The sequence below is a fragment of the Ambystoma mexicanum genome, chromosome 4q (assembly GCF_040938575.1).
Source record: "Ambystoma mexicanum isolate Mex_15411 chromosome 4q, UKY_AmexF1_1, whole genome shotgun sequence".
Taxonomy (NCBI): domain Eukaryota; kingdom Metazoa; phylum Chordata; class Amphibia; order Caudata; family Ambystomatidae; genus Ambystoma; species Ambystoma mexicanum.
In genome coordinates this window covers 493802701-493824683 of record NC_090928.1, presented here as the reverse complement: position 1 = coordinate 493824683, position 21983 = coordinate 493802701, and the positions used below count along the sequence as shown (strand labels likewise).

The 21983-nt window shown below is 50.6% G+C and overlaps 1 protein-coding gene across 1 annotated transcript in view; it reads right to left on the bottom strand.

Moving 5' to 3' along the window:
* The window catches only part of PNPT1 (polyribonucleotide nucleotidyltransferase 1), a 1336943-nt gene that overhangs the window by 793304 nt on the left and 521656 nt on the right, over nt 1–21983 (bottom strand). Inside the window, exon 9 of the mRNA XM_069608057.1 lies at nt 11486–11672. Coding sequence (XP_069464158.1) covers nt 11486–11672 — 187 coding nt within the window. The remainder of the gene's footprint in view (nt 1–11485; nt 11673–21983) is intronic.

The window sequence follows — 21983 nt, the reverse complement described above, 5'->3', positions numbered from 1 at the left end:
TTCCAAAGGTCCAAAATAATGTCCCTTGGCGCTGGGCCCAAAAGAGAAGGAGTAAAAGACTGAGAAGGCTGATGATATGGCGCTCCTTGCGGAGGCATTGGCATAATGGGGTCAGGCTTCCCTTGACCACACTCCCTAGTCAGAGTAAAAACCTTCTGGCAAGTCCTCCTATGAACTGGTGTAGCCTGCTGGCTACCCTAAGTTACTAGGGAAATCGAGACATGGAACCCTTGCTCACTGCTCAGAGAGGCACAGCTCCAACCTACTGATGAGGCCCAACGAGGCCGAAACACATGTCTGGAGTTGCTGTCTGTACTCTTGTTCACAGGAGAATTGCCTGGCATTTCAGTGCAGGACTGCCCCAGAGCAGGACAAAGACTTATATGTTATGAATATTTCTCCTCTTTGAAAGAGATAGTAAGTTAAAATATCTGGGTAAGACTGTCGAAACCGGGACTTATTGGCCAGCAGAGGGACTCCCAGGACTCCTTGTGTTTTTGCCTGCTGGCAAACCTCCTGGGGTATCGTAGAGGGGCCAAGGTGAAAAGTGGTGTGGCCTTGGTGGGCCTAGGCAGATTGTCTTTAGCTGGGCGCATGTCCCTCCCCAAATCTGAGCCTTTAGGGAAAGAGGTGATGACTGGAGCCTACGGAGCAGGAAGCAGTGCCGTCGCCGGGACTGCCGCCAGAACAGCCGAAGGGGGTCTAGGTGGTAAGGATACCCAGAGCGTGGCAACAGTCGTAGTGGCAACAGTGACGGTTGCTGACGAGCCCCTTGGTGTGATAGAAGCCGTGGATGAAAGACCAGTCTTCACAGACGAGGTCATTGACGGGGCAACGGTCTTGCTGGATAAGTCGTAGACAAGGCTGGTGTCGATGACGGTGGAGCTGCTGCTTGCACAACTTGCCCTTTGATGAGGCCTTGTGTTTGGGTGGTGGCGTCAATGATTTTCTATCAGACGGCTCCAACCCGCATGCCGGTAAGCTAACCATCGACAGATCGGTTGATGGCAACCGTCCGCTCTCCGATCTGGGTCCCGCAGCCACCACAACCGTCGACAAAGGCAACATTGGAGCGTGTGCCGATTTTGCCTTTTTTTGGATCTTCACCAGGGAAGCATCCTCAAAGGACCTCATCCTCCTTCTGCCAGAGGGAGCAAGCTCTTTGGACCTGCGGGCCCTAGACGAGGCATGACTACACCCGTAGGCCACGTCAGAGGCCTTCCCTTCCTCGATCCATGCCACTAACCTTTGATGGAAGTTCTTCTGTGTCTTGGAGTAGAAGGCCTGGCAAATGAAACATCTGTCAGCATAATGGTCAGGATGTAGGCAGTAGAGGCACCTGAGGTACCGATCTTCGAATTAAGATGTTCCCCTGGCCACAGATCTCACAGGCCCTGAGGAGACTTCTTTGTGGCGTCCATCATGGTGTTGAAGCAAAGGCCCGAGCCTGTGGCAACCACGGGTTGGAGATCAGACTATGAATTAAGGATCCCCTCTGGCAACAGGTCCCCGCAGCCGGGAGTCACAACGTGACTGAAGATTAAGTATCAGACAAATTCTCGCAAAAATAGGCACAAAACAGCAAACAATTCTCAGATTTGGAGGAGCGAAACAGGAGTACTCCCAACACCAGAAACGTGTGGTAAAAATCTGAAATGGCCACCAGGGCTAGACTTCGGAGGAAGAGTGTCATTGGCTGGGGCAGTACGTTCTAAAGTGACACTTGGCCATAGAAGCGACAAGCATTTTCGGTTGCCAGGCAATAGTGAAGACCCTTGGCGCCGACTTCAAACCGAAGGGCAGTGCCTTGAACTGATAGTGCCTTCCCTAGACTACGAATCGCAGAAACTTTCGATGTCCTTTGTGTATGGGGATGTGGAAGTATGCATCCTGCAGGTCCAGCAACGACAGGAAGTCCCCAGCCGCCGGTCTACTTTCGGATGAGGGGACGAGTTCTATTGCGCCTTTTGCCAGCATCGCTCGTACCTCCAGAAGTAGTTGTGGGATGTGGTTTTCTTTCCTGGGCACTTTCTTTGGAACTCTAGAGTGTGCCCGTGGGCCAGGGCATCCAGCACCCAACTGTCGGTGGAGATGGATTCCCACGCGCTGACGAATTTCGCCAGCCGGCCCCCCACAGGGTGCTCTGGTGGGGGCCCGATGTCATGGCCGTTTCAGTCCTGCTTCGCCGAGGCCTTGCCCCCTTGGCGACGATGTCCACCGGCCTTGTTGCAGCCTCTGTAGGCTTCTTGCGATGAAGAACGGGCCCCCTGGTGGTATGACGAAGAGCTGCCGCCAAATCCTTTGGAGGCATCTTGGCACTTGCCTCCGGAGGTCCGAAAGGACGGCCTTCGCTGATGAAGCATGCCCAAGGCATGGGCCGTCTCGGTGTATGCCTTGATGGCCTGTAGTGACTCGTCCACTGCCTTGCCGAACAGGTTGTTCCCGTTGAAGGGCATGCCCAGGACCCTGGTCTGTACGTCCTGACGGAAAATCAATGGCCCTGAGCCACCCACGCCGGCGAAGGCAAACGCTGTTGCCCATCTGGTGAAAACCGGTGTCAGCGATGTCCGTGGCTACTGAGATGGCGTGGTCAGAAGACACCTCGCCCTCCTGCAGGATTTCGAGGGCATCCGCTCTCTTGTCATCTGGGAGGAAGTCCAGGAGGGGGCGATTTCAAACCACAGCTCCCCATCGTTGCGGGCCACGATAGCGAGAGCATTGGCCGCCTTAATGGTCGTCACTACCGATGAGATGACCCGTCGTCCCATGGCATCCAGCTTCTTCCCCTCACCGTCCGTGCCGATTTCTTCTTGGCCGCCCCAGAGACCACCGAGTCCAGGGACGGCTGTGCCCTGAGGCACATCGGAGCGGAATCTGGGACCCGGTACTACTTCTCATACCGGTCTCTCTTCAAAAGGGCCGTGGACGGGTTCTTCAGAAGGGACAGTCCCTCGTCCCAAATGTCGTCCAACAGTGTAACCGAGAGTACGGTCTTCCTCTTGGCCTCTCGTCGTTCATAAAAGAATCCTTCCTTCTTCTGCTCTTCGGGGCATAGCTGGAAAAGCTCAGAGGCCCTGGCGATCATGGTGTGCAACGAGCCAATTTCGTCGGGAGGGGAAGCCCGGGGAGGCGGCGATGGGAGATTTGTTCCGTCGTCTCCGCCGCCGTCCATCCCCATCATAGCCGTCTCCGTCTCATCCCTCGGTGGAGGGGATGGAGGTGAAGGATGGAACGTTGGGCGGGGGCGGGAATTTACATGCCTTCGCTTGGCTGGAGGGCTCCCCAAAGGTCCAGGTGCCGCTGGATCGTCCGCTGGCGGTAAGGGCAACCTTGTCCTCATCTCTGTGCACAGGGTCTGCAGTGCCAGCAAGATGTCTTCCGACCTGTCCGGCGGGGTTGGTATCGGTAGCGACGGGGGTGTCGGCAGAGGCTCCTCCGGTTCCTCGGATCCTTCCTGCAGGCCTCGACCCTCTTGTACAGGACCGCCTTGACAACCGACAGCTCGTCCTCGGAGGTCTCTGAGTCCATTAGGGCTATTGCGCACCCCTCTCCTTCTCGGCCCGGGGCTTCACGGGGTCTTTTCGATTGGCTGGAAAGACTATTCCCTCGGGGATGGCAGGGAAACTCTAGGCCTGGAGGTCGTCTCCACTGGGGTAGCATCCGCAGGCTTCGCCAGGAACGCCACGACTCCTTCAATATAGGCCTTAACCGAGTGAATCTGGGCCTTCATGACCTTGGGCGCGTCGGAGGCCTTCACCGGGAGGAGGAGGCGGGGGGTCACCGCTTCACTCCCCCTTGGCTTTCTCTGTCGGGATCGGACGGGGCTTCTCCCAAAGCTTACCCGGGTTCTCAGACTTCCTTTTCACCAAGCTGGAGCGTTGGTTCGTGGTTAACTGCATCAGTGACATTGCGCCCGGCCTGGCAGCCGAGGAGACCGAACCAACGGCACTCCCGGTGCCCGCAGTGCTTTGTTTTCTGTTGGGACCCTGCTGCCGGAGCGCCAACAAAGGTCTTAGAAGACCGCTCAGACTTCTTCTCACCTGCTGTTGGGCTCTTTGCCTCCAGCCAATTGGCGAGTCGAGTACGACAGTACTTCAAGGTCCGGGCGGACATGTTCTTGCGGAACGCACAGTCCTCCTCCACGTGCGACTTGTTGGAGTGCAGGCACTAGAGGCACTGGCATCGAGTCTCTTGTCCTGGGCCATGCCCACGCGGGGTAGGCCTCAAAGATCTTCTGGAATCCTCCAAGAAGTGAAATTTGACGAAAAATCAGGTCACCGTTAATCGGAAGAAGAATCGGTGGAGCTTGAGGCTCGAATTGACTGAAAAATGAGAGTAAAACTTTGAAAAACACAACACGCAGTGAAAGCTCGAGAGCTATCTTGAACGTGCAGTAAAAATCTGAAGATGGCTGCCAGAGGAGGGGCTTAGGTAGAGGGCAGTCATTGGATGGGGCAGTATGACCCAGAGACCAGTGATTGGTTATTAGTAGAAAGACAGTTCAGAAACGAAACTGAAACTGATTTTTTCTTTACCGAGGATTCCCAGCCTTACGACGGGGAATATTCATGAGCATGTGAATCCATGCCAGACCCCATGCTGGAGAATATCCTCTTAGGCCACAGTTCCTGCAGCACAAGGGAGACATTTTTGGATTCATCTTACTAAGCCGGGTTAGGTACATGTACCATTAAAACATGACCTTGTATACATTTTCCTTATTCGTTACACAGCGGGATGCGTTTGCTGCCCTCGCCCTGATCCTTCCCCCGGTGCACTCTAAGATGAGATGACCCAGATCCCTCTCTCATTCCACCATACAAACAAGCTTAACAGAAGGATCCGACCAGTCAATTTTGTTCAACCTAGAGATGTACTATTTAGTTCTGTCCTCCTCAACAGTGAAATCCTACGCCGTCGACAGGCGAGTGCCAGAGTTAGTGATCCAATGCCCAAGTTGGAATAGAAAAGTGTTCAATAATCAGGGATTAGAAATGAGATTTTGCAATCTTCGACAGTGAGAGGGACATTCCCATGATATAGTTGTCTCAGGTAATACATACTCTGCCGTAGTTCGAAATCTTTCCGGGCAAGCCTGATTTGCATATGGACTTTCCCCTTCTGTAATGGAAGAGGCAGCAATCACTGCACCCCGCTAAACTGACCCAACCTACCAACTACTCCTATTACGCTTAGCACATCATCCTTAACCTTTTCATTGTACTATTTGTTTAACCTTATCGCACATTCTCTCCAGGAAAGTCATATTCTTGCAGTCTGTGTTAAAACTACGCCCTTCCCCCCCATCCTTTTAGGAAAAAACAATCTGGGTGTTATCACATTTCTGTTGTGTTAAAATTAGGCCTTTTTCCCTCCTTTTAGGAAAGTGAAATCTTGGTGTTTTGGCAGTGCGTTGTTCCCCCTTCCCCCCTCTGTCTTCCGTTTACACTGCCCCAGTGTAACCCAGTGGTGTGTTGTATGCTTGTTTCCTTCTGTGTGCCGCCTCCTTTTTGTGTGAACCCACCCCCAAATCCCCTGGTACCACCTGTGGGCGTGGCTGTGCTTTTTCTCCCTCACTCTCCTATCTTACCTCCTCGCACCCCCCTATGGTGCTCTCTATCTCTCCAATCTTCTCAAACTGCTACATCGCCTAGCCCTCTCACTAAGTCTGGAAAGAAAAAGTTTAAGAGGGATATCCTGATCTCCAACCCAGACCTCCCCATCACTAATAACCATACCAGCGCTTCCTCCAGACAGACTCTTAACATCCTCTGTCATTCCCTCTCAAGACCTATGCACCCCTCATATGGGCTCTGTTCTCTCTCCTTTCTCATGCTTTCTCCTACGCTCCCATTAATGGTGGCACCTATCTAAATGGTACCGTCATGGTCCAGGGCTCCATGCCCAATCTCCTCCTCCTTGATGGGAGTCTAATGAATTTCCTCCCTTCTCCAACACCTCTCTGACCCCTATGCCACCTCCCTCTACTGCCTCTGCCAGTTATCAGGCCACTCCGTCGTTTCCGCTGGGTGTACCTCACTCCTGTACCCCACCCTGGAAGTCTTTCAAATGTGGCAACTTGTTCCATATCGCTACTCTCAACTCTCCCTCTGCTGTCAAACACTCCTCTGACATCTGCCACATCCTCAAAGACCTTGACCTGGATATCCTCGCTTTCACCGAGACTTGGTTCATGGCACGCTCTGTCACAAGTTTTGACACTCTCCTCACTGAAGGCTACATGATCCTCTCGGACTCCAGAACCAACCTGGCCGGAGGAGGAGTGGCCCTGAGCTTTCCTGAGTGGGTCCTTGCTTCGGTCATTCCTACGCAGGGCTATTCCTCACTCACCAAGCTGCACCTCACTGAGTAGGCCCAACTGTTGCTTGTGTTTCCGTGCAGAGGGGACCTGGCCTAGCGGTTTGGGCAGGTCTGCTCCCATTAGTGGCAGTACCTTACTGATTTGCATATGCCTGGACCCCTTTTGCAATGGCGCAGACAGGCTAAAAACTGGTGGTGTGGAAGGTTCCCCAGAACAATGCCAGTGGTTCAGCTTAATTCAAAACCTTCCACCCATCACTTTTTTGGTTTCTCTATCACTCCTGGCCATTCTCTGACTGTGGCCACCACATACAGGCCACCTGGCTAGGTCACCCTCTTCATCTCAGAATGGGCTGACCTCTCCACTTCTCTAGTCTCCTTGCCTCTACCGCTCAACTTTTCCTCAGAGACCTCAACATCTACCTGGATACTTCTAGTCCCTCCTCTGCACTTTTCCACAACTCAGTAACTCTTGGTCCCTTTCCATTCTACTCTCTGGCCCGACACACTCTGCCGGACACACCTTGGATGTTCTCACCTCCTCAGACATCCCCCTCTCTAACCATCTCACCACTCCTTTCTTGGACTGACCACTTTCTGCTCTCCTCTCACCTGGAGCCTCTTGTCCCCCAGGCAAAGCCCTCCCCAGTTCTGCCACCCACCTTGGTGGTCATTCATCCCATGAAGCGAACGTCAGTGGCCGCCTTTGCCTGAACCGTCTCAGCTCTGCCAACTCCTGCGACTGACTCCCACTCTGACACAGCCCTCTCCAACCTGCATCTGTCCCTCTACAGCACCTTGGAAATCCTTGGCCCCGTCATGAGAATTCGCCAGAAGCCTACCTTCAAGTGCATCTCTTGGCATGACTCCGGCCTTGCCGCCCTGAAACGCAAGTGCAGGATGGCTGAGAGGAAGTGGAGGGCTTCGGGTGCATCATCTGACCAACTGGCTTGCCGCCTATCCAAAGGCACTACAGACTCTGTCCGGTCCAAGAAGAGAGTCATATTCAAGCCTGTGTCACTGCGGCCTCTTACAACACAGCTGAGCTCTTTAAAATCTGCAAGGAGCTGGCTTCACCACTAAAACTCAGAACATCCTGTCCTCACTTTCATCCTCAATCCCTCTACCCCTCTCAGGCCCCCTTTGGTTGCCTCTCCCTCTCCGTTTCCTTTCTCCTCCTGACAACCCCTGACGATGTTTCCAGATCAGTCCAATCTAAAAAAGTGTCGTCCAAACAGGTGCTCCCCTGCTCTTCCAGAACTATTAAGGACCACATGTGCACTCTTGCTCCAGCCTAAGGCAATTTCTGTAATCACTCTTTCACCGCTGGTTCTTTCCCCTCTCTCCTCAAGTACCCCTTTGTGCACCCCTCCGAAAAAAGCCTTCTGCTGATCTGCCCTTTCTGGCAAACTATTGCCCGATTTCTATCACTCCTCTCCCGGGCAAACTCCTGGAAAACAAGACCATCTCCCACCTTACTCTCCACACTGAATCGGTTGGTAGTATCCATGACCATCAGCCTGGCTTCAGAGCAGCCAGAGGCACAGAAACTGCTCTCCTGAACACCAGTGAAGCTCTGTTCTCCAATCTTGATTCCAGCTCTCCCTCTGTTCATCCTCCTGGACATTTCCTCTGCTTTTGATACGGTCAATCATGCCACCATGATCAGTAGACGCCATGAGAACCCGGGCATCACGGATCAGGCCCTGGCGTGGCTGACCTTCCTCCTGGACCGACCCTCCTAGGTCGAACTTGGGTCCTTTCTCTCCACCACCTCTCTCGCTCCACATTTGGTGTCCCTCAGGGCTCTATCCTTTCACCCTGGCTCTTCAATGTCTATCTGGCCCCTTTGGCCCACCTGATTTCCACCTTCCCTTCTAACTGTCAGTGGTATGCAGATGACACGCTGCTCTCCTTCAGGCTTCCCTCAGAGCCTCCTCTGCTTCCTCACTCATTCCGGACTGTCTATCCGCGATTCAGGATTGGTGCGCTTCCAACAATCTCTGCCTTCATGCCAGTAAGACTGAGATCCTTCTCATTTGGACCCCTGCTCCCACTTTGCCTCCCTCACTCACTCACTCACTCTGGCCGCCCTCCTTGGGCCCTCTACCCTCTCCTTCCTGTGAGGCGAAAAAACCTTGGTGTCATCTTTGACCCCACTCTTTCTCTCCTCACATCTCGGATGTCGCCAAGAAGGCCCACTTGCGGCTGGACCTCCTCAGAGGTATTCTAACTTTTATCACCTTCCTCCAGATGCTCACTGTCTCCAGAGCCCTGGTTCTCTCCAGACATATTATTGCAACAGCCTTTTTCTCAATCTGCCCAACTCTACTCTTTGCCCCCCCTGCAACTAATCCAGAACAGGACTGCAAGACTTATCCTTGGCCTCAAGCCCAGGGGCTGCATCTCTCCAGCCCTGAAATCTCTCCAGTGGCTGCAAGGATCAAGTTCAAGACTCTCTGCATCACCAAACGGCTTTCTGGGACCGTGGCCCTCACTATTTCCAACTTTCTCTGCCTAGATACCTTCCTAGTAGAGCCCTTCACTCAGCTACCTCTAACTCTCAGAGGGTCAGACTCTTCTCCAAGCAGAGAGTGGGGGTAGATCTCTCCTCTGCAGCTGCCTCCCTCTGGAACGGCCTCCCTGCCCCTCTCAGACTAGAGCCAGACCACCTGAAGCTCCTTTTCTCCTCTGCCTTCTCGCTCACTCTCTAGCTTTCCTTGCTAACTCCCGCCTGCTGCGCTGACTGGTTGCTTGGTTTCCTCAAGAGTCTCACCGGGTACCAGGGTCCACCGTTATCAGTCATCCTTGCACTGCCTCCTGGCCTACTGTGCACTTAAGTGATGTAACTGTAAGCCCTGTACAGGCACGTTATAAATATACCATATTGTATGGTTTTCCCATAATTTATCGTAAAACTGGAGGCCCGCTCAAACCAATTAAGTTCTGCCATAATGGACCGGAGGCTTGACCTAGTGTGCAACATCATTAAAAGAACGTCTTCCACATACAGGGCTGCACTATGCTCAGTTTGCCCTGCGGAAATACCTCCAATAACCAATTACCAGGTTGGACGCATGCGTATGGGCAATGATTCCTTTATCAGTGCAAAGATCAAAGGAGATAAAGGGCAGCCCAGACGAGTAGCCATGGGGATTTATATAAAACGCAAGTAATGCACGTAAATACTAACCTGGGGGAATTGTATCCGGCTAGGGCCGAATCCCAATACAGTCAAAAGAATGAACCGCCAAGTCCACCCTTTAGAAGGCCTTGTAGGGTCCCACTCCTCCCCCAAATCTTCATGATATACAATCACTTATTTTATTTACAATTTGTATAGCGCTTTACGCCAAAGCGCTGAACAAAAGGAACACTTCACAGTATAATAAAATGAAATATTAATGGCTGACTTGCACCGGATAAGGCCTCAGGCGCAAGAGGCCTTCTGCAATTGCTCAACCTCGGAAACTTAGAGCAAGTAGCAATCCGGGACGGACGTCTGGCTGAGGGGGCATCGTCCCTAGATAGACTGGAGGCAAGGAGGAACGACGGGGCGGGTTCATGACAAGCATTGCTTATTGTGTAGATGTGATAAACTTTCTCTCATCATCCAAGATAAAGATTACTGCACATGGGAAACATCATAGGTAATTTAGGCCTTTATCCTGAAGCCATTGTGTGACATTGCAGAAGGGTCCATGTTTGATCAGCGTAGACGGGGGAGATCCTGAAGCAATATTACCACAGAACCTTTGAACTCTTTGTGCAGCCGAAATGAAGTCTTCATTGACACAGTAATCACGCACTCAGGTCAATACATCCAGTGTCCACTTGTTACAAAGTTGGGTAGAAGAATACACAATGGCTGCGGTCCCGGTTCAATTCTTTGATTGGCCGGCCAGTGCAGGAGAATTCTTAACAGGTCACTCACATATGCACAGAGATCAGCATCTTGAATCTGCGCTGGGGTGCCGCTCAGCTGAATGTTGTTCCTACTCAACCCATTCTCCAGGTCCTCCTGTCACCGATGCAAATGTTAGTTACTGGATTTGAGTTCCTCAACCTTGGTGGTCAGTTGTGAGTTCATAGGAGTATTCGCAGGGGCCATCTTCCAAATCATTGATTCGGGATTAGGCCGATTCCACTCGCCTATCTATCTCCATCACCTTCTGGGTAAGGTCCCCCGCTGCGCTCTGTATTTCCTTTTAAATGTCAACAGGCATTTGGTGCAGATCTGCCCTGATAGCCTGCACGGAGGGTCCTCCTCCACCTCATGTTCTGCATGAACCTGAACCTCTGAGCAGCTCTTGCTTCTTGGCCCTCTTGATTGTGCATAAGCCCAAGAACATTGCCACCCTTGTTGCCCTTGGGTGTTTTTGCAGCCATTTCCAGGTGACAAACGGCTGTGAGATTATAGAAACAGTGATGTGGCAACTTTGCAAATGCCACGGGTCATATTAACCATGAGAACAGAAAGCGCAACCAAATTGGCAGGTGGCTGGGCCGACAGGTAAAATGCAGCACCCGCCAAACAGAGCCATAGAGCAGAGCTGCAGTTGGCGCGTCTCTTGATAAGGCAGCCAGGAACCATCACATCAGCAGGAGACCCAGGTCAATGAACCCAGAGAGGCAGCTTGGTGTTGCAGAATAATTAAAAGCCCTGGCATGCTCTGATCGCTACCCCCTACCCCTGACAATGCACAAGCCCATGGTTTGCTGGTCACAAGTGGGGGGAGGGTAAGGGAGGGAGGGTCCCCAGCCTCACCCCTAACCAGGTCCCATGCCAGCGACCACCACAGGCTTCAAGCCACCACCTCACAGTGAGTGTTCAGATCGTGGCCCCAGGCGCCATCTTCAATTGGAGCACAGCACCAGAGAAACTATTCTGCTACTGTTTTCAGGAGACAACTGTTTAGATCGAGGAGGCGGAACTCTACCAGGGGCGATGACACATCCATGGCACCGCAAATAGTCGTTATTCAGCCAGGCCCGGAACATCAGCCAGCCCTCTACAGGCCGCGGCTCACAGAGCGCCCCATTGTGCGTGCTGGCGCTTGGCCACGCCCCTCGCAGCAGGGCATGACAATGAGCTACAATAAATGCCTGCTTACATTTAAGAACATTACAGTGAATTTTGTTTGTCATAATAATGAATACTCACTGCCTTGCACCTTCCACTATATGTTCTGGGGCACAAAATAACTTCTGAAGAGATCTTTTTTCTGTTCCGTGTTCTTTTACCAGTTGTTGGATTCCCTGAATAATCTGCTGCGTGTGCTTTACACCCATTTTGATGGCATGGCAAAAGTCTTGCTGCAACACATTTTCTGCTCCCGCCTCTATCATAACTATGAAACGAAAGTCAAAGGTCATCAAGAACAGTGTCATATAGAGCTCTTCTACTTGAAGAATCAATGTTAGAAAAACGTATTAATTCAGAAAGGTGCTGGATTGCCTTGAAGGCTGCTTGATGGAACAACAGGCAGGTTGCCTAGCATATTTGCCTTTGAAGACATAAGCGAATTTGAAGACATTTGTATATATCATTAGAATAGTCACTTTTTTGTCACATGCAATTCTGGTAAAGTTACATTAACATTACACTTTGAAGAGTCCTGTATACATGTGCACAATGTAAAACACCAAATAAAGTAATAAGCGATTTAATGGACAGATATGACAACATTTTTGTGATTAGCTTAAATAGGCAAATATATGACCAAGAAAAAGAACACTTTTTGTAATTTGTTTTTGCTATTGCCTTTATCTGGTTTCACAACATAGATAACCTTTTGCCATTTATCAAAAATACATAGATTATTAAAACACATTTCATACATGCAAAACAAATATAAAATAGCATTTTTACCGTTATCAACCACAATCAGGTTTTCACCATCAGGACTCTTACGTTTCAAATTAGATGCATCAATTTACTTGGATTCATTAATGTACCCAAATATGGTCGCCCACCACCCCGCCCCCCCAAGTAACTCGTCCCACCACACCTCCACGGCCCCTCCTGCTTTAAAGGGAAGGGAGGGGAGGCGAGCCGTGAGGCAAAGCCGCTGGGAGAAAAGGCCAGATCCCCTCTCTGCAGCTCCGCTGCAAGGGTTAGATCAGCTGTGCCCCCAATCAGCTGTTCTCAACATCATCCGTGATTCAGCCCAGCACCATTGCGGGCCACGAGAACTTTAAGATGGCCAACGCCGTAACTACCAACAACATATTCCAGACCCAGCACCTGAATTCGCCCCCACACCTCCCCTGCCCCCCCCCCCTCCCGCTTTAAAGGGAGGGGAGGCGAGCCGGGAGGAGATGTGGCTGAGGGAAGGCTGGAAGAAAAGGCCAGATCCCCTCTCTGCAGCTCGGAGTTGCCGGTTGCTGCTTCCTGCTGCACCGCAAAAAAGGTAAGGGTCACGTTGGTTCCCCCTGCCTAAAAACCGCCACATTTGCCCAATTGCTCACAGAAACCAGTGCCTCTGATCATGCTTTGTGATCGGATGCTGCCTGGCCAGTAACCCGACCCTAGCCCGCCGAAATGCACACTTAGGAACCAGGAGTTCGCCGCCTCCCACTGTCATATACCCTGACTCTAGCATCCCTTCACGCATGATCTCTGCCCCCTCTACCTGCTTGTTAAGGAACACACTTTCACTGCACCTCCTGCTACCTCCTTCGGACAGAGCTCGTCACGCCGACAACCCCCATCTCGCAGAATATCTGCATTTTGCCACGTCTTGTTCTGTCTCGGACGCCCACTTGCAGCTTCCAGACTCGACATCCATGCGGTCGCCTGCAAAACTTGGAAACGTGCTGCAGTCAATTCCTGCAGCACTCCGAGCCGACAAGCCGCTTCATAGGGGTGCATGCGCTCAGAATGTTATAGGCTGAGTAGTGTGGGCTCCCTTTGCTCCCCTTCCCAGACCCCTAAGCAAGCAATAACATCACAAATAATATCACAGACTAGTTGTATTTGTGGAAATATAGTAGGCCGTAGGCATTTTTATTTTCTTGCAGAAAATACGTAACACAAGAAAAACAATACATAGTGATCTGCTTTTGGGCACACTGTGTCCAGTTCCGGAGTTGCCCAAGGTTTGTTCCGAGTCCTTTTCCTCCTTGGGCCTTCGTCCCTCGGCACATGCCGCCTACGACTTGTTTTGGACCGTGTACGAAGAAAATACTCTGCGTTCCTTGGTGTTCCTTTTTCTGTTCCTTTCCTTCTTTTTCCGTTATTTTTGCAGGGCGGGATGGGTGGCAAAAATTGCTTTCCTTTGGCCAGGTCCTAAGGAGCTTACCCGTGAGAGGTAGGCTCCTTACCTGGTTTGTGCCTTGCTACACTACCTACCACCCCTTCCTATACCTCTCAGCCCCTTTGTCCTTTTCCTGGGGGCTGGGTTTTGCATGGCCCCCTGCAGATAACTTTCGCACCTTTCCCAGGTGCCGCTTCCTCCCTTTCGGTCTTTGTTTTCTGGCGGCGCCATCCCGCCGCCCCTCCCTATGGATTTCCCGCCATCTGCACCCCACCCCGCGCCTAAACTCCCAGGCCCTCCAACGGCCCGCATTGCATGCGTCCCGGGGCCTGGGTCATAGGCTGAGTAGTGTGGGCTCCCTTTGCTCCCCTTCCCAGACCCCTAAGCAAGCAATAACATCACAAATAATATCACAGACTAGTTGTTTTTGTGGAAATATAGTAGGCTGTAGGCATTTTTATTTTCTTGCAGAAAATACGTAACACAAGAAAAACAATACATAGTGATCTGCTTTTGGGCACACTGTGCCCAGTTTCGGAGTTGCCCAAGGTTTGTTCCGAGTCCTTTTCCTCCTTGGGCCTTCGTCCCTGGGCACATGCCGCCACACCTGTGTGTGTCCGTACCACGCCCACTCAGGTTCCCCCCCAAAAGCTTTCTACCTACAGCCTCGTTCCTTGAGGGCCATAAAGATGTTCTCTGTAAACACCCCCATCCCTTTTGCTGAAAGGTGCACCCCATCCTGATGGAACATGTCAGGATTGTTCTGGTATAACTCATGCCTTAAAAATTGGAGTCCTGTGCTGCTGCAATATTTTTCTATTGATTTATTCAGTTTTTCCTGGCTATTTCTATCGCGTGCCTCCTCTGTGCACCATGCCAGATCCTCTGTGGAATTACTTCTGACATAAAGATTTCTGTCTTCCACCAACAGTGGGCTATGCTGTTTAGTGAACTGCAGATTTTTCTCTCTAGTTCTCCCCTATTTGTGCTCACCAAGTCATTCCCCCCCGAGGTGCACCCCCTGATCTTCTTCGCCCCCTCTGCTCCCGGGCCCCTTGCCCATGCTGATGTGGCAGCCCCTATCCTGAACGGGTGTGTACCAAATTCGGCTGGATTCCAACCTGCTTTGGCCATCACCTGCTTGAACACTGCCTGAAATTTGTACCTGCTGAGTGCACTGTCGTTTCTGTGTATTAACAGCTGGCCTTCTATCTCTGGTCTGATGATCAGGAAATCTTGGGTTATGCATCTGGGACAATGATCTCTTTCTTTGATGCAGTTGAGCTCTATTCCTCTGTGATAGAGAACCTGTAACAGCGGACAGGTGATCGGAAAGTGATAAAGAACAGAACAGTACAAAGGGGCAGATCTCTCACATCACAGCAGGCGGAATGATTGCTACAGTAACGACACGGACTACAACTCCCAGAATGCCTCAACAGGTGCATTCTCTATATAAAAGCCAGCAACGGGGAAAAGAAAGCAGGGAAAGAAGGCGAAAATCCAAATTTCCTTATATGAATGGACTCTCACAGTTAAGGGTTAAAACTAACGCTGATTCCGCGTGTATGGAGCAGGGAGGAGGGGAATTAGCATCGGCTGTACTGCGCCCAGAGGCAGCACCTGTGATAATTGCTGGGGAGGAGGAGGGGCACACGGGTTTAAAGCTACACTAAACGCCTCAACGTGTGTCTCATTTTTCAGGAGTGGAAGGCGACGGCCGGCGTGGATTCCGAGTGGGAAGAGACCAGCTCACAGGAAGAGGAAGAAGGGAACTCCGCAGGACGAACCCTTACAACACTGTGCGCGGAGCAGAGCGCAGTCACCACGAGAGGGACTGTTCACAAGGTGATACAAATACTGGAGTTTTTGAGTTTGTTCTTTCACTTCAAGGACGGCAAGAATACTGGAGGAACTTTACACGCCAGCTCGCAATCAAAGGCTGGATCTCTCTGCCGCGGGTGCTCAGACGAGCATGTGAAAGAAACCGCTCAACACGGCACGAACAAAGGTGCTAACGGAGCACTTTAACCCGTGAGGTCACAGTATAAACTGAGGGGGGGGGGGGGGGGGAGTTGGAATATTTGAATGGCTGTGACGAACTGCCTTGTTTAAACATACCGGTCTATTGTATTCCTTTATGGTATGATATAGTTTTCTTGGAGGTAAACCTTAACCTATGATTCTGGTCGCATTCGGAAAAAGGGAATTCTGAGAAGCCTGGTTGGCACTTTAATTTTGAATTGAGACTTTTTGCAGAACCCCCTTTTTGCAACCTGAAGTGCTGTCAAAATAAATATCATTTGTCAAAATACTCTGGTGTCTCAGGCTTACTACTTAACACTCTCCCCTTTGCTTCCAATGCTGACAACATTTAGAGCCAGGCCATTCCCTGCTACTGTGTTACTGGCCACTAGCTCACCCACCCTAAACGCCCCATAATATGCCAGCACAAATGCTGCCCTGAACAAAGCTGTTTCATACCCGTTAGTGCATGTTTCTTCTAACATTCTCAGCAATATCACTAACTTCCCAAAGTTTACCGGCTCTCTGCTGTCTGGTTTTTTCCCTTCCAATTTTGCCCAACCTTTTAAAGCATATTTTATTCTAGGGCTGTTTGTTGGATCTCCCATGCCTGCCGCTTTTGTAGTGGATGCCACTGCAGCCAGAAGCGCCGCCGCCCAGCTTTTCCTTTTACCTTTGGCAAATGCCTTCTCCAAAAATTCACACATCTTTTCAGTTGAGATATCCCCCACATGTCTTGCTCCCGTTTCCGTTAATACATCTTTTACATGCTTCTCATATTGCTTACCCGTCTTTGTATGTTAGGGCGTTCCTGGTCAATTTGTCGATGACCCGCTCCGTTCCCTGTGGTGTTTTGGTTTTTCCTGAGTCGACCTTTTGGCCAACCGTTATTTCTTTAACCTTTCTTCCAGCGGGACCCATGCCTTGCTTGGCGTGGGCGTTTTCTCCTTGTTGGCATCGGGTCTCAGCTCCCTGAATTTTTTTCACTGAAAACGAGACAAGGCATCAGGTGTCCGGACATTTCATCGAAAACAATTGGTCGACAGGACATTTGGTCGACGTAATTTCGTCGAAAATCAAATGGTCGAAATTTTTTTTTTATTTCTATATATATTTTTAAGGTTGTAGTTTAGGGAAAAAAAGGGTTTTTTATAAAAAAAAAAAAAAAAAAGGGGGTTGGGGAGACCCCCCCCCCAAAAAAAGGGGTAAAAATAAAAAAATAAAAAATTCGACCATTTGGTTTTCGACCAAATTGGTTCCACCATTTGTCCAGTCGACCAATTTTTTTCGATCAAATGTCTGGTAACCAAGGCATCAGCCACCACATTTACCTCTCCAGCTTTGTGTCTCGCCCTTATGTTTGTATTCTTATGTAGACATTACCCTGTGATGGCCCGCAATAGTTGCAACACTACTGGGCTACCCGCGCTTCCCTTATTTAATACGTTCACCACTGCCATATTGTCGGACCAGGCTGTTACTTCCTTGTTCCTGAGCTCTTCACCCCATGTACATATTGTGTGCCTCCTCTCGGTTTTACGCCAGCTGCGGGCTATGCTATGCCGCGGCTCGCAAATGTTCCTCTGAAAACTATCCGGATCGACAGCCAGTCGTGAATGTCCTCCCGGTGCATCCCTGGGAGGCCTCAACAGGATGTAATCACTGCCGTCCCTATGCATTAATAGCTGCCCGTCGACCTCTGGTCAGGGGTCTAGGAATTCTTGTGTGATGCATCTGGGACAGTGGTCCTTCTCTCTCCTGTACTTTTGGTCTGTTGCTCTCTCCCGTTTGGTATGTTTTAGCTTTCTCTAACATTATAGGCATCCCCTTGTCACCCATACTAACATCCCTCCTTGCCAGGCTGTCTCTTACCACCGTATTACTGGCCCCCGGCTCCCCTACCCTGAAAGCCCCGTAATATGCCAGCGCAAGGTGCTGCCCTGAACCGCGCGGCTTCGCCCGTGCTGCTACTTGCCTCTCGTAATACTTTTAACAGAATTATCAGCTTCCCAAAGCTCACCCGACTACTGTTACCTGGCTTCTTCCCCTCTAATTTAGCCCCTCCTCTCATAGCATATTTTATTCTAGTGCGGTCGGTTGGGTTCCGTATGCCCGACACTTTTGTGGTGCGCCGCCGCCCATCTTTTCTTTTTCCCTTTGCAAATTCCTCTTCAAGAATTTCACACATTTCTTCAATTGCAATTTTACTTCTTTTACCTTGTTTCCACCAACCAGCTTTTCCTTTTCTCCTTTGGTAAATGCCCCTTTGAGACATTCCCACCTTTATCAACAAAAAATGTTTCCACCTCTTTTACAACACATCTTTTTACCACTTTTCTTTTTCCCTTTGGCAAATGCCCCTCTGAGAAATTCACACCTTGTTTTCAAATAGCAATTTTTTCCACCTCTTAACGCTCGTTTCCGCCAACACCTCTTTTACCACTTTACGTTTTTCCTTTTGGCAAATGCCCCTTTGAGAAATTTCACACTTTTTCTCCACTTGCAATTTTTTCCACCTCTTTTACACCGGCAATAGTCTGAATGCCGATTTGATATCTGCCTTGGCCATCCATGCCCCTTCTCCTGCCTTCCTCACTAGCTCCACCGCTTCCTGAAAATCAGAGTAGGTTACCGTTGCCTCACTTTGTGAAATCCCCATGTTCACAGACGCCCCCGGGGGGTATGATAAGTGGTGTATTAACCTGAACTCCCCTTCTCTTTTTCTTGGTACCAGTCCCAGTGGTGAACATATGAACTCTTCAAATGGCATTGTGGCAAACGGTCCCCCTATCCTACCTAGCTCCCTTTCTTTCTGGATCTTTCTGGTTACCATGTCCTTGTTCTCTGTGGCTGATTTTAGATTATGTGACAACCCTCTACAAACCCCTGTCTGATCATGTTTGCTGCTTGCTGGTCCGGGAATACACTCCGTATGTATGTAACCTAAGCTTAAGTAACCTTGCACCCGTTGCGCCCAGCTACACTTGGGTTTTGTGCGCATTATCAAATAAATAAACATAAACAAACACCTCTCCATTCTGTCAATTTCTACCGGAGTGAATCCCTTCTCGTTCCAGCCCCTAGTTCCTTTTTCATTGCTCCTGTTGCCTGTTGCTGCCGGTCTTGTGCATTTGGAGCTGCTGTGGTCGCCCTTACATCTCTCACACTTGTGGCTGAACTTGCACTTCCATCCCCAGCTGCATGGCACTCCTTTCTCAAAATTTCTGCATTGCCCTTGTTCTGCCCGTACTGTCCCCCTGCTCCCATTACCTCCCCCTTGTGTGGTTGGGGGTAGGCTGCTCTGCCATCCCCTCTGTGACCCATAGTTTCTGCTCCGAAAATGCTGATCCCTTTTTCTGTCATAGTTGTAATCGTACCTTCTATTATTGTATCTATAATCTGTTCTATAATCATTCTGCCAGTACTGCCTCCTCTGTTGCCCCCCTGGGTTCCTTTCCTTGTTTCCCCATTTCTCCTTTAGTACATTAAATATGTAAAGATTATAATTCTCTTCGTCCCAACCCATGTCTGGGAAGCAATCCATCTCCTTTCTAAATTCGTAATCATATTCCTGCCATGCATCCCCCCCGAATGCCGCGTGTACTTTTAACACTCTTTGTTGGTATGAAACCAATGCCGCCCCATATATTCGGGGAATTTCTGCAGTATGATGGACATTACATTAAATGCTTCCATCCAATTGTCAAAGTTTCTTGTAACTGGCCCCTTCTTTAGCAAACCTTTCTCATCTTCCTTTATGTCCTCTGGTGGCACATTTATCCCTCTTTTCTGGCAATCTTGTAATGCATAAATATCGATCAACTCTTTCCTCCATATCTTTTCCTTTACTTTGTCGCTAATATACCACGCCATTGCCTTCATTGACCTGCCTTGTGCGTCTTTGCCCAAAGATGGCCTGCCATATTTTGTCATGGTTGGGCCTTCACTTGTATTCCCTAACACCTGTGGTGGTACCCCCCCCTTGGGGAGGATTCCCTGCCACTGGTATTGCTCGAGTCCCCTGCGTTGATATCTGCAGTGGAAGGGTCCCTGTTGGTGTCCCCCCCTGGCTTGTTATTTGTAGTGGAGGGGTTGCTATTGGTGCCCCCCCTTGGTTTGGTACCGCTGGTACTAGTGCTTCCGGTGGTGCCGGGACTGGAGCCTCTACTGGTTCCCCCCCTGCTCCACCAGCCCCTTTTCGCTTCCCCTTGCTCACTACCCCCCTTATCTTTACCCATGCCTTTAAACAATCTTTTTCTTCATCATCGCTGCTTATTTCTTCTGATGACCCAACCTCCTGGCCCCCTTTTCGCCCCTTGTTTCCTTCCGTCATTGGTTATGGGCGACTTACCCTTACCAGTGACAGAAGTTTCTAACTTTTCAACAATTTTTTCCCCCCACATTTTTGTTTAGAGTAACTCTGTTTTTTTCTTTCTTCTTCTTCTTCCTCGGTGCTTCTGGTTGTGGCTGGGGTCCCCTCGGTTCTTCTCTCCCCCTTTTCTGCCCTTGGGGCACCTCCTCCTCTCCTTCACTGCTGCTGGGCTCTATGAACAGCAGAGGCGAATAGTGCCTTAGCCCTTTCTTCCTTTCTCATCACATCCAGCACCCACTGTTCCCCATATTCATTTTTCTGCTATTTCTGCCCACTCCTTAAATTCCTGGGACCTCTGTGCCCTTTCTTCCGTCATCCTCCTTGTTTCCAGCCTTCTTTCCGCCAGGCTATCTCCTTCCTCCTTTCTTTTCTATCCACGCTGATGCTTTTGCAGTTTTTTTTTGTGCAATTTGTAAGGTGTTTGGAGGATTCAGTACACCCTGGTGGGCTGGGGGCTTGCTTTCCTGTCTCAGGTGTTGCCTTGGGATGGTAGTATCCCGCTCCTCTCACCGACTTTCCTAAGGACTGGGAGTGATATTGTACTCTGAGCGCTGATCTCCGTAACGAGCCTCCTCTCCTGAAAACACTTCCCCTTTCTTGATATTAGGCCCAATAGTCTTTCAATTTGTATACCAAACGCCGACTTTGTGGCGCTTGGTGCCTAGAATTTGAGGCTGATTGCATTCGGTTTTAGACCTGGTGCCTGCCCCTTTAAGGGGTTTTCGCTTCCTGGTTGTCCGATCCCTTGGCCACGCCCACTTGTTGTTGCTTTTACCTCCGTTTCTTTTCGGCGTTCGTCCTTTCCGCTCCCCGCGGCTGGCCTGACCGTCTTCCCGTGCTGTAATGCCTCCGTTCGGCGACCGCTGCGCGTCTCTCCTGTTCTTGACACGCCTCCCTGTGCCGCGCTGTAGCTGGATCCACGTCGCCCCGTCGCTGCAGCTCTGCTTCTCCGTCCCGTCACCTGGGCCTTCCTTCTCCGCCGACCGCCGACTTCAGTCCTGCTCCTCCGCCGCCGAAGGCAAGATTCGCCCGCCGCCACCTGTAGTTGATTAATCGGAGTAAAGCCTGCAAGAGCAAAAACTTCCAGTGTAGCAACAATTTGAGCCCGCAAGAGCAAAAATTGCTTTCCTTTGGCCAGGTCCTAAGGAGCTTACCCAGTTTGTGCCTTGCTACACTACCTACCCCTTCTTATACCTCTCAGCCCCTTTGTCCTTTTCCTGGGGGCCGGGTTTTGCATGGCCCCCTGCAGATAACTTTCGCACCTTACCCAGGTGCCGCTTCCTCCCTTCCTGTCGTCTTTGTTTTCTGGCGGCGCCATCCCGCCACCCCTCCCTATGGATTTCCCGCCATCTGCACCCCCACCCCACGCCTAAACTCCCAGGCCCTCCAACAGCCCGCATTGCATGCGTCCCGGGGCCTGGGTCAATATGCCAGGACAGACAATAACAATGCCTTGCAATCGGGTCATGTTCCCGCATCCGTATTCTGCAGCACCCAAGCACCAGCATACTACGCATTTTGCCTCCAGGTGTGCGCCAATGAAATTATCCTCATTATTATGTGCAAGGCCTGCTACATGTACTGCTGCCAGTCACTCACTGCCACATATTCTCTGTGATCCTACTAGCCCTGACTTTATGCCTGCAGCCCATTTACCATTATTATCATTTGTTAGCAATGTTACTAGCCTTGAATCTATGCCTGCAGCCCATTTACCAATACTGTCCTGTAATGTTAGTGATGTTACCAGATCTGACCCTATGCCTGTAGCCCTTCCACCCCAATTGTCATGTGATGTTAGTTATGCAACTCATCATAGTATGCCTGCTGTCCACACTTCACTCCTGTCCACCACTACTACTACTACTACTACTACTACAGCCTCCGCTACTGCCATCAGCCAGGCTCCCCTCCAACTCAGGACCACTGCACCTGACCAGACGTGCACCGTGCCCCCCACTTCTGCCACCTCCTCTGCCGTCTCAGATGTCCCACTGAAATGTGCC